We start from the raw sequence: 12,678 nt of genomic DNA, 5'->3' as shown, positions 1-12,678 counted from the left end.
ACGAGGCATAGAAAGTGTCTGTGCGTGAATGAAAAACATTCAGAACTGTGACTTAATGTGTTGCCAATACCATTTGTTTAAAAAGCCATGCTGAATCCTGCCAACAACATTATTAATAAAATTGAGTATATAAAGAAAGACTTATTGTGATTTCATTGGTGCAAAACTCATTTGTGTAACAGGCCAGACTGAATGCTGACAACAATCGTACATCTTGTAAAATCAATGTTTTACGGTAACACAGTGATATCGGTTTGCATTTATAGGGCTAGAAATATGACCCTCTGTGGTCTCTGTAACAAAAATAGACCCACCGTTCACTTTGACTTCAGCTGTGGTTTTCTGTCCCCCTGTCACACAGCTAAACGGCCCAGCGTCCTCAGGCTGCAGGTCTCTAATCTGGAGCTCAGCAAACCTTCCGTCATGCTTCATCTGGTACTTTGGCCCGGCCTGGATCCCCATGTCCCCTCGGTACCACTCGACTGGGACTCCAGCTTTGGAGATTTCACAGCGGAACACCACTTCGCCTCCTTCCAACACCTCCTGGTGCTTCAGGGACTGGATGAACGTGGCAGGTACACCTACAGAAGCAATGATGACACATATATATACATTCAATTACATATAATGGCAGCATTCCACCTGGCTTATAGACCAAAGATACACTGAATGTTGTTGCAAAGGCTTAAGATTGCACATTGCCCCGTACCAGTGACTTTGATGGTGGCCTTTGTCTTCTGTTCAGCATACACACAGCTGTAGACACCACTGTCCTCGGGGACGGCCTCGAAGATGAAGAGCTCGGCCGTGGCTTGTCTGAGCCTCATCTGAAACCTCTCTCCGGGTTCGATGAGCTCTCCACCCTTCCTCCACTCTACTGGGACTCCTGCCTTAGAGAGCTCACAGCGCAGGGTCAGATTGTTGCCTTCCTCAATCGTCTGATCCTTTAGCTTTTCCTTAAAGGTGACCTGAATGACTAGAGAGAAATAAGTTCAATGTAAATGGGCGTAATGTAAATTTAATAATCATAATGTAAATTCAAACACCAATAAATATACATTGGATTGCCCAATCAAAGAATAGAATAGAATAGAATAGAATAGAATAGAATAGAAAAAAATATGTGCATATATGAGCAACTCTATCTCGTCACACTTACTATTCACTGTCACAGTGGCAGTGGTCTTCTGATAGCCACAGATGCAGCTGTAAAGTCCACTGTCGGCCAGTGTGGCATTGAGGATCTTCATCTCCACCACAATGTCCCTCTGCTTCATGTGGTATTTGTCCCCGCTCCAGAGGAGTGCCTCTGCTCTCCTCCACTCCACTGAGGCGCCGGCCTTGGATAGCTCACAGCGCAGACTCACTGTACTGCCCTCCTCCACCACCACGCTCCGCAGCTTCTGCCTGAAGGTCACCGGCTGAGCTGGAGACACCAAGACACATCACAGACAGGGAAATGAATCACATTAGCAAAGTCACAAATCTACCTCACAGATTAGTAAGAGGGATAATAGTGTTATTAATACCAGAGCAGACAGGTATTAATTACAATTTGCAGCAATAACAATAAAGTCTGAACACCAGACGTAGCTGCAATAACAATAAAACCCTTCCTCAGACGGCTTGCCCCAAAACGTCAAGTCATTAAATATTTGCTTGGGAGCTACGCCTGGTGTGCAGACTTTATTGTTATTGCTGTGACTTTTGCTGTTGTCCAGCACCCAAAACTTGGTGCGTGCCTTTTGTACACTTTTCATTAAATACAAAGCTATGCTTTGCAAACCATTTATAAAACACCATAACAACATAAGTCAAAGTAACATCTCATACAAAATTGTGAAAAACGTTAAAACCTGAAATAGTGCAAAGATAGACATAGAGATACACCAAACTATGCATTATGCTAAACAAAGACAAAACGTTTAAAATAACATGGACAAACCAGCATAGCATAGACAGAGACATAGTTGGTGAATAGGATCTTATCTATGACAACCAACCTTTAAGGTTGCTCCTGTTTGTAAAAAAAAAGCTTCTCACCATTAACTTTGAGTGTGGCTGTGGTTATATGGTCTCCACACACACAACTGTACATGCCACTGTGTTGCACCAGGGCTTTCTTAATGATCAGCTCCACCATCAGATCCCTCTGCTTGATCTGGTACGGTCCCTCACTGGTCAGCCTCTCTGCCCCCTTCTTCCACTCAAACGGTGCCCCAGGCTTGGAGAGCTCACAGCGCAGGGTCACGCTCCGGCCCTCCTCCACCTCCTGGTTACGCAGCTCTCGTCGGAAAGATATTGGAATGGCTGGGAATGGCAGACAGATTCAGTGATGAGATTTGGACAAAGGTGACTTGTTTCCAGTGTATCTGTCTCTGGCTGTGTGTGGTAGTGTGTGTGTGTGTGTGTGTGTGTGTGTGTGTGTGTGTGTGTGTGTGTGTGTGTGTGTGTGTGTGTGTGTTTTATGCAGTTCCTGCATAGTTTACCATTTACTATCAGGCTAGCGGTCGTCTTTTGGTCCCGGCACACACAACTGTAATCTCCACTGTCATGAACCTTAAGATCATTGATTGTGAGCAGGATGGCGAACTTCTTCTGCTTCATCTGATATTTATCTCCTGCTCTCAGCGTCTCCGCTCCTCTTCTCCAGATGTAGACCACGCCAGGCAGGGAGAACTCACAGGACAGTGTGACACTCTGCCCCTCTTTGCCGTCCACATCCTCGAGCTTACGGGTAAACTCAGCAGGCACAGCTAAAACCAAAAGAAACATTTCACATAGAAGATCATTTTGGCAAATTGGTAGCTATTAAAGATTTATAGTATCGGGTATAGCACATATTTGTGCTATTTTTGACTTTAGTATCCCTAATTCTCCATCGTAAATCAATGTAATGGTGAATTTTGCAACAGTAAAATAGTGAATTATGCAAAGGTAACATTACCTTTCACTGTGACTGTGGCCTTAGTGCTTACTGCTCCAGCATCACACTCATAAACCCCAGCGTCAGTATCAATCACCTCCCGGATAGTGAGCCTGGCCTCGTTCCCTGACCGGCTGGTCCAGAACCTGGAGGAGTTCCACACCAGGAATCCGTCTTTATACCACAGGATGTGGCACGGTTTTGACGTCCTACACGACAGAACCAGAGTTCCTCCCTCAATCGCCTCTGTGTCCTCCAAAGGCCGTAGGATCGTGGGCCTCCTCTCTGGTGATCAGATGCCAAACACAGAAAAAAAACAGACAGGTTATAAGTCAATATGATTACACTCCTTTGGATATTCTGTGTAAATGTTTATCTTGGCTGATGCCAGAGGGGTCTTTACAAAGACCCATCTTCATTCTTCACCACATGTTATGGTCATTACCTCTGACGAGCAGCGAGGCATATGATCGCTTGTCTCCCGCCACGAAAGAGATGGTGCCTGAGTCTTTCCTGGCAAGCCGCTTGATGGCGAGAGAGTGATACCCTCCCGGATTCACCTGGATCTCATTAAGGTCGTTCGTGTACAGCTGCGTCTCGTCGAGGTACCATTTCACCTCGATGAAGTCGCTCGGGCAGATGCGACACCTGAGCATGGCCGTATCCCCCTCCAAACACTCAATGTCCTCCAGTTCATCCAAAATCAGGACCTTCCGACCTAAGTGAGGGGGTCACAACAAGGTCAAGAAGATGAGCCTTATGTTAAGCATAACATAGGTCAGATACAGAAAATAGTATCACTTTCTGCCTACAAAGACTTTACAGATTGTTTGCTGAAATTTAAGTTCTGTCTTTCTAATTGTTAACTGAATATGACCTTAATTAAACCCACCCTTAACCAAAAAGCAGATTTTGTTTATAATATGACCATCTGTAGACAGTCTACAGAAGACCAACCAAGGGTGACCCAGGAAACACATGGCTGAGACATTTGGCTAACATCTAGCACATGCTTGCATGTGATTTAAATGTTCAAAAGCTAAATTCTCCCACGGCCCAATTTGCCCCTATCCCTGTCATACCGTGCACGGTCAGCTGGGCCTTGGACTGCATGGTGCCAACGTCACACGTGTACACATCTTCATCGCTCCACTCCAGGTTGAAGATGGTCAGGGAGAGATAGACCCCCTTCTGCTTGGTCAGGTACTTGGAGCCCGTGCTGATAACCATCATGCCCTTGAGCCAGGTCACCTTGGTGGCCGGCTGCTTGGTCTCACATTCCAGGATCACCATGCTCTTCTCCTCAGCGCGTGTGTCCCGCAGCTCCTTAGCAAACGTGTGCTGAAGGTCTACAAGTGTTCAGCCAAGAGTAATCATGAAGAGGAAAAGAGGGAGGGAGAGAGAGGATGGTTGATTTTCCGTCAGTTTAAGCAAGACCACATTGTAATATGGCACCAGCACCCACACTGATACACACACACACACACACACACACACACACACACACACACACACACACACACACACACACACACACACACACTGACACACAGAAAGAGAGAGAAAAGGACAGACATGCAGACACTCACACACACACACACACAAAAACTACAAAATAAAAGTGAGTCATTCCTCAATGGCCATTTAAAATTGTGAACATTTATTTCTTCGTTCAGTCGGCCCACTTCAATAAATAAACATCACACTGTACATGAGGGAATTCCTTGCCTTTGACCACTAGCTTGGCCCTGGTAGCGATCCCTTCAGCTTCACAGCAGTACTCTCCAGAGTCCATCAGAGTGGCGTTGTGTATGATCAGCTTCACCAGGTGATCCTTCTGGGAGATCTCGTACTTGGGACTCTCTCGGATGACGTGGCCATTTTTCAACCACTTGATGGACGTCTCGGGTCTAGTGATCTCGCAACTCAGCTCGGCGTCCTCCCCTGGGGTGACCCGCAAGTTGAGCATGTCCCGGAACACCCTTACGGGCTTCTCTGTAGAAAAAACAACAGAGGCCACACAGCTACATTTACAATGAATGGAATTTCAACATGGGAGCAATGGCAGGTCATAATGAGGAAAGAGTGGATGGATCACCTTGGACAAACAACACAGTCTGGCAGCTGAGGTCTTTGATGGTGAAGATGATATCACCAGCGTCTGAGATGGCGACTTCATCGATGTTCATTTTGTGCCTCCGGCCGTTGCTGGAGAGTAGCATCCTGCCATTGCTGACCACGAGCTGACCATTCAGAAACCAGAAGGCTTCCTCCAGCAGCTCGTGCGACAACACACATTCAAAGCTGCAGTTGTCCCCTACGAGGACTGATGTTGTCTTCAGCCGTTTGGCAATGGTAATGTGAAGATCTTAACAAGAAGTTTATTTTTTTTAACCCAAAAGATTCACATAGCTTTTATATGTAACAGTTAATGAATGGGAAATTATGTAAATAGTATAGTATAATGTAGTGTACTAGAACTGTAGTAAAAAAAATCTAAATATATATTTTTAAAACCTATTGAATTGTGCATACCATGAACAGTGACAGTGGCTTTAGTCTGGCTGGTGCCCAGGTCACAGACATACTCCCCTGCGTCATCCTTGCACAGATTGTGAATGATAAGGGCCAGGGATCCTCCTGACTGAAGTATCTCATACTTCTCACTGGCCTCTAGGACAATCTCATCTTTCCTCCAGGTGGGCACCACATTGGGTTTGGAGGCCTCGCACGTCAGACTGATGTCGCTCCGCTCCTCCCCAGACATGTCCTCCAGGGACCTGAGAAAGACAGCTGGCCTCTCTTAGAGACCAACCAGGCAGCCAGCGCACAGAATTAAAACATCTCCCTGCATGGGCTACACTTCAGGAAAATGCAAATCTACTGTAATTTCAATAATTGGGCTTTACTGTACATACAGCAAGACCAGCTAAAACAAAGCCAAAATACTCCTCACTGTTTAAAAAAAAAAGAATTATTACAAAACAATTGTATGCCCTAGAGTTTATAATTTTATCTGTTTAAATAAAATAATAACTGATATTCGTTAATAAAGTCTTGATCATCCAAATTATCAACCTATATCACTAAATACAGCATCAATTCATCTAAGAAGCCCTTACTGAACCTGACTGTTGGTGTTTTGGTCTCACCTTTGACCTTCAGTATGGCTGCTTCACTGACCCCGGGGGCTTTAAAGGTCACCCTGCTCTGCTGCGGGGACAGCCGCCTGAGGGTGAGGCTGTGGATCTTCCCGGTGCTGTTTATCTTGTGGATGTTGTTTGTGTGGAGGATCCGGTCGTTGAGGATCCACTGCACACTGGGTACCTCGTAGTTCAGCTCGCATGTAAACGTCACGTTGGCATCCTCCTCTACCTCCACATGCTCCAGGTGTTTTATGATCTTAAGTCTGCGTACTACCAAAGGATACATTGTGGCCAAATAAGGTTAATGGTAAATATGCCATTTTACAGAGGAATAACCTAACCAGCCAACAAAGTGAAGGGCATTCATTTTATGAGGTGGTTCATACTAATCTTACTAATTCCTTGCAAAAAAGCATTACCCACCTTGGCTTCCAACTTCACAGCAAGTAAGGAGGGAAAAAGCTACCAATCAAAGTTTTATAGCTATGTTTACTAATACATATTTCTAAATAATTGCTTCTAATGCATGTCTTCCATTATGCTTATTATCCATGAGATGCCTTTTTTAGACTCACCTTCCACAGTGAGGATGCCCTTGCTCTCTGACCCTCCAGCCAGGCAGCGGTACTCTCCTGAGTCCGCTCCTCTTAGGTTCTGAATGGTCAGCTCAGCCCGGTTCTTTTCTCTTTTTATGCTGTATTTCCCCGAGTCCGACAGCAGGTTCTTCCCCTTGAACCAGCGTACCAGGCGGGGAGAGGGGTTAAAGCCGCAGCTCAGAGTGATTGAGCCGTGTTCTTTGGTGGTTGTATCTTCAAGTGGCTGGACAACAGCCAATGGGCGCTCTGGTTGATCAGAACAGAAACAATGCAACTTCAGACAGATACGTGCGCACACACACACAAAATAGGTCCTTCATAGGTTATGTGCAGAACCCCTCTCCAAAGTTTCTGACAACGGTTCTGACCAAAAGGGTCCAGAACCGAACCCTTCAAAATAGACTTGACCTCTCTTGGAACAAGAATTATCAACTTTTTTTCTGACAGTCTTCTTAATCCTGAAGTTGTTGAAGACTTCCTGTCTTTGACGGTAAACTAAAGGAGATGACACCTTACCTTTGACTGTAAGCTGTGCAGTGGATTTGCTCTTGCCAAAGGTGAACTGCACAGGGCCGGACATGGTGCTGTTGGTGGACGTGAAGATGAGCCAATGCATGGTGCCCTCCTTCTCGATCCGCACCTCTTGGCTGTCCACCAGAACCTGCCCGTTCAGGGTCCACTTCGGGGGCCGCACTGACTTTATGCTGGTCTCCACACGGAACTTGGCCTCTTTTGGTTCTATCACCACAACCGAGGTGAGCCCTCGCACTATGCTGATGGCCTGCTCTGCAAGAACGGACACCATTCCAACTGTATCAGCAGCCATGTCTCAGTTTACTGGTAAAAACAAAGTGGTCTATTTCATTTGCTCCTCCTGTCACACATTCATTCTTTCACTCATAATGAGAGTTTCTTTCATTATTTCTTCATTGTTCATTTTTTTCATTCATTAAAAGTGTTAATTGTTGTTATGTCTTATCCACTTTGAGTTTCATTCATTCATTAATTCATTCATTCATTCGATGACACAGGGTAATAATGCTATGATTAGAAAAAAAACAGAAAACAGAACAGCTATTCCAGCTACTCTGACACATTAGACCAGTTAAACTTAAAAAGACAGCTTTGATCAGAATCTGAGCATCTCACCCTCCACCAGTAGCTGACATGACGTCTTATCATCACCAGCATCGCAGGTGTAGGTGTCCTCGTCAGAGGAGGCCACATCCTCTATGATCAGCTGCCGGTACACGTCATCACTGTGGATCTGGAACTTCTGGCCTGCAGCGATCTCGCGGTTATTCTTGTACCATTTGACCTGGGCACTGGCACGAGACACCTGGCACTCCAGGAGGCCTCGGTGCTTGTACATGGCGATCTTCACCTTCAGCGGCTTGATGATCTGAACTGGGAGTTCTGGGACAAGAGAGCCACTGGTTTACCTCGACAAAAAAATTACTTATTTAAGTGAATTTAACTGCTGGGAACATGGGTTCTGTTCTACTAAACCTAACTTTAAACCAGACCATAGCATAACATCCTGCAACAACATTTCCTTGTTTTACAAAAAAAGAAAATGCTGCATATTGAGGTAAAAGAGGGAAGACACACAAATAACTCAAGCTCTTTACCTTCAACACTTAGTGTGGCAGTTGAAGATGCACTCTCTGCAGTGAACTTGATTTCACCAGCATCTTCCGGTTTAACAGACTTAATGATGAGCGTATGCTTTTTCCCTGTATAAAAACAATGGCATAACCTTGACTGTGTCTTTAATTGTGAATGCAGTGATTGTTGAGGCTGAATTGCATAATTCAGAATAACACCATGCATACAAGGCAGAAGTATGATCACTGAGACTGACAGAATATCTGATTATCTGTAAGGAAAACCTTCTGCCGTGAAAAAGCATAAACCTTGCCAATTGGAAATTACTTCCTAATGCCATTGCTGATCATCTCAGCGGGGCCAACAAGAACTGAAATTGACTTACCCTCGTGTTTAACTTTGACATTGTCTCTGGCTTTCAGTCTGCTGTTGTTGATGTACCACTGTCCAGCTACATCCTCCAGGTTGACCTCACACACAAAAGATACACTCTCTCTCTCAGTCACATCTGCATCCAATAGATCCCTCAGTATTCTGATATCCCTGGCTGGGAGGCAATGGAACAGTTACAGCTGAGGGGGTTAGATTAAAATATTCACAGACATGTCCTGGTAACAAAATAAAAACACATGTGTTGTTGTTGTTTTTTCACCACAATTGACTTAGCCAAGATTATAAGTTTAGTTTGTAGATGTTATGCGTTTGCAGTAACTGTTGATACCTCTGACCACAAGTCTAGCAGATGTTTGAATACCCTCTGCTTGGAAAGAGAACACGCCTGTGTCTCCCAGGGAGACCCGGGTGAGGGTTAGGATGTGTCTCTTGCCCTGGGTACTGATGCGGCAGTTGGGCTTGGACTTGAGCCGGGTGCCATCCTTGGTCCAGGAGCCGTCCACGTACCCATGGCTGAGAGTCACCTCGAATGAGCAGGACTCTGTTTCCAGCAGTTCTAGATCCTCCAGACCCCTCACCACCTGAATCTTCTTCACTGATACCAACACATCAGTGATTCATAATTTATTTATTACAATACCGGTATTCATTTATGGTTACTCTCACTTTAAACACAAACACAAAAATTGAACTGAAGTGCAGTCAGGTGCTAAATACAGAATGCTCGCCTAATTGATAATCAGTGTAACTGTATTACAACATGGTGTTACTTGTGATTGCTATCTATGGCTAGGATTTGGGGTTAATGCATTTATTACTAACTTAACTTAAAGCCTATAGCTAAAATGCTAGGCTAACAGTATCAGACTGGGTTATTTTATGTATGCTCAGAGAAGAGAAAGGTATGTATCCTCTAATCTAACTCAGGTAGATGGCAAATAAGCTTATTTACCAAAAAGTTCCTTTAAGTACACTGTATAAAGGCAGTTAAATACAAATTGGGACTCAAAATCTCTCAGCCCATGTAGTGGGCTGTAGAACTGAGAGAATGTAGTTCCACAAACTCCCAGCGGTTCCCCAGACCCTAACCCTAACATAACCCTAACCCTAACCTAGAAATGTGGGAAAATAGGGCTGTGGGACCATTGGGCTGTGGGAACATAAGGCTGACCCCTCCTGGCAGTATACAGGCCCATGACTGTAGAAACAGCTGCTCGGCTGCTACATTCCTGATCTGAATTGAATCAACACCTCGCAGATTACATCACGTGCCATGGTGTAGTTAGACAGTAGTAGTGATTTTTATCACTTTTCTTTTCTTGAAGAAGAATTACGAGAAAGTATACTTACATGCCATGTTGAGCTTTGGGTTTGTCTTATCATTCATCTCTCCTTCAAGGTGGATGGGCCGCCTTTTACCATGAAGGGGTTCTCTTCAGATCAATCTCTGATTCACATGGGTTAGCATTAGCATAATTAAACACTAAAGCAACAGAAATAAATGTTATCCAGTAAATTACTAGCAAATATTAACACATTTTATGGACAGTATTTTAGGGTCTATTATACAGCCACATACAAGACATCATGTGAACATGAGCACTGGCCTAGACATCAATATCCAGCAATAGCCAGAGCTAAGTATTTCCCCATTTGTCTATGTACATAGTAAAGTATGTCTTTCAGCAGGATAACCTCTGGCTTGATTCAAGGACAAGGACTTGAGACTGGAGAAACTGAGACTAAAATACATTTTACTCATGGCTATGTAACTGGTTCCATGAACTCATATAGTTATGATGACAGTGAAATGTGATATGGAATACATGTCAAACAACACATCATTAACAACAACAACAATCTCTGATTAACGACCTGCCATTGACACCAGGACCAGCGAGATCTCAAGGCCACAAACTTCAGTTCAGTTCAGAATTCCCTCACAAAATGTGTGTGCTCTCAGTAGAGCATACACACAGCACTCTGTATATGGGACAAGTGTGAACCTCTCCAGGAACCTGATTTTCCCTTTTAGCACCCTGACAATCAGACACCTGACACTACCTCTCCCTATGTCCAGCACTGGTCAGGGATATCAGTCACTGCAACAGGGACAGCTACCACATCCAAGGAACATTATTAGATTGGATTAAAACTTTTTAGGACCATGCACATTCTCTGTAGACAACAAATTATGTTTCTATGCCCATGTCACAATAGCCTCTGTTGGAGTCAATAAGGTTGGAGTTCACAATACACATTTTAAGTTTAAACATATAGCCTTTGACTAAAAGTCTGCAAATCCATGAGCAACATAAATGTCAAGTTTCATAATATTTAAATAAATCCATGTTACAGTACACCTGAGGCTGAAATTAGGTCATTTTCTGATCAACTCACCTTCTGTGTTGGGCAGTTGGAACATGGGAGGCAGCTCTCTTTTTCAGGGTTGAAAGAAAGAAAAATTGTTACATTTCACTGAAAATGGGTAAATCTCAGGTGCCATAAACATTTATCCTTTTTTTCTTCTCACACGTAAATCCCCCCAAGATTAACAACAAAAGTGTGGTGAGGGAATTGTGTGGCCAGGTCAGTGTGCTACCCCCTGTTTCCCTCGGTGGATGCGCGTTGTGCCTTGCGTTTTTTTCTTCCTCCAGCTTTGGTAAAGCCTAATGCTGAACAGCTGACATATCTCCCCTCACACTCTCTTCTCTAAAATAGCTTGTGCCATTCTACACACAAAGATAGCTACAGCTTTCTGTACCAGGGCTAGTCCTGTCTCCCGCTACCACGGCCAGCATCAATAGGAGCCTAGCCATCACGTGCAGGTCGCACCCATGATAGACGATAGCTGAAACAATTCAGGGCAGGTTCGGGGCTCTGGTGCAAGGGCTTCTGCTTCAGGCATACCTACTGCTGTTGTAACCTGAATAATACTGTCCTATAAATGTCAAAAACAAGACTAGTAAAACAAGTTTAATAGCCACCCCGCCCCCCCCACACACACACACAAACACACACAACACACTCCCCAAGAAGAAAGTATTTGTCTTTTATAGAATTGAGAAAAGAAAAAAAGAGTCCTGAAATTCCGACATCCAAACCACAAATGTCTGGAGTCTCTTGCTCTGTACCCAGATTTCCTAAAGTAACAGTGAAAAACAGATTTTTGATGTGCTTCTTGTTCACCATCATTTCCGTTGGATTTTGTCAGGCTCCACCGAGATTGAAGAGATTGAAAGGTCATGGGAGATTAAGTGATACAAGTTGTCATCTTCCAAAGGCATCACTCACACACGCTCTCTTCTGTCACCATACAGCTGCCATTTCCCTACGGAGTTCCACTGAAGTGAGCCTGAAAAATGTGATTGGAGCTGTCAGGCAAGATATGGGATTTGAGAAGAACTGGATCTTTTCTCAAAAAACCCACAAGTTGCACATGAGTCTGGTCAAAGCCAAGTACATTGGAAAATGTGATTGTGGTCTGACAGTAGAGTGTATAATCAATCAAGGGCTTTTCTCATAATTCACTTTTGAGAAGAGCATTCCTTACATCATATATGCTTACAGGTCCTAGTCTTTATTAGTCACTGGAACCATTCTACTGTAATTTGCAGTGCTTCCTCTATGGGTGCTTGCTTACTTGTGTGGGTTTGCTTCTGTTTGCACAGCACACACTGGCCAAAGTTATGCTTCTCTCGTTTTGTTTATCCCTGTACATTTGACGGACAAGGGCATGTGTCCAGCGGGGCTTGGGAAAGTGTGTTGTGATCTCTGGGCCTGGCCACTGACCACAGAGACACCCTGTCTGGGATGGGTACTAGGCGCTCCGGATGAGGGGACACGGCCCTCAGGTGGTGAGAGTCATTTTCACAAGGTCCACTCTCAGGTTTTTCACTTGAAACAGTAAGATAGTAGTCTGGGCAATAAACTGTTGGTTTATGTCTTTATTTTAATGCATATTTGAACTAATATATTTATTATACATATATATCTTTCCAATGACACT

The 12,678-nt window shown here is 44.2% G+C and overlaps 1 protein-coding gene across 3 annotated transcripts in view; it reads right to left on the bottom strand.

Moving 5' to 3' along the window:
- obscna (obscurin, cytoskeletal calmodulin and titin-interacting RhoGEF a) overlaps window positions 1-11,291 on the bottom strand; it is a 47,682-nt gene extending 36,391 nt beyond the window's left edge. For all 3 annotated transcript variants that reach the window (XM_042057638.1, XM_042057640.1, XM_042057639.1), the window contains exons 1-20: window positions 11,070-11,291; window positions 10,020-10,116; window positions 8,998-9,264; window positions 8,662-8,823; window positions 8,300-8,404; window positions 7,818-8,084; window positions 7,185-7,454; window positions 6,648-6,914; window positions 6,079-6,342; window positions 5,462-5,728; window positions 5,025-5,294; window positions 4,655-4,921; window positions 4,009-4,275; window positions 3,372-3,644; window positions 2,948-3,211; window positions 2,490-2,756; window positions 2,044-2,310; window positions 1,160-1,426; window positions 710-976; window positions 315-581 (exon numbers count right to left, since the gene is read on the bottom strand). In XM_042057638.1, the coding sequence (XP_041913572.1) occupies window positions 315-581; window positions 710-976; window positions 1,160-1,426; window positions 2,044-2,310; window positions 2,490-2,756; window positions 2,948-3,211; window positions 3,372-3,644; window positions 4,009-4,275; window positions 4,655-4,921; window positions 5,025-5,294; window positions 5,462-5,728; window positions 6,079-6,342; window positions 6,648-6,914; window positions 7,185-7,454; window positions 7,818-8,084; window positions 8,300-8,404; window positions 8,662-8,823; window positions 8,998-9,264; window positions 10,020-10,056 (4,582 nt within the window). In that variant the 5' untranslated portion in view covers window positions 10,057-10,116; window positions 11,070-11,291. The remainder of the gene's footprint in view (window positions 1-314; window positions 582-709; window positions 977-1,159; window positions 1,427-2,043; window positions 2,311-2,489; window positions 2,757-2,947; window positions 3,212-3,371; window positions 3,645-4,008; window positions 4,276-4,654; window positions 4,922-5,024; window positions 5,295-5,461; window positions 5,729-6,078; window positions 6,343-6,647; window positions 6,915-7,184; window positions 7,455-7,817; window positions 8,085-8,299; window positions 8,405-8,661; window positions 8,824-8,997; window positions 9,265-10,019; window positions 10,117-11,069) is intronic.
- Window positions 11,292-12,678: the final 1,387 nt, after the last annotated feature.

This window comes from Alosa sapidissima, chromosome 12 (genome assembly GCF_018492685.1).
Source record: "Alosa sapidissima isolate fAloSap1 chromosome 12, fAloSap1.pri, whole genome shotgun sequence".
Taxonomy (NCBI): domain Eukaryota; kingdom Metazoa; phylum Chordata; class Actinopteri; order Clupeiformes; family Clupeidae; genus Alosa; species Alosa sapidissima.
Note: the sequence above shows the minus strand (reverse complement) of the source record. Positions and strands in the feature narration are given on the sequence as shown.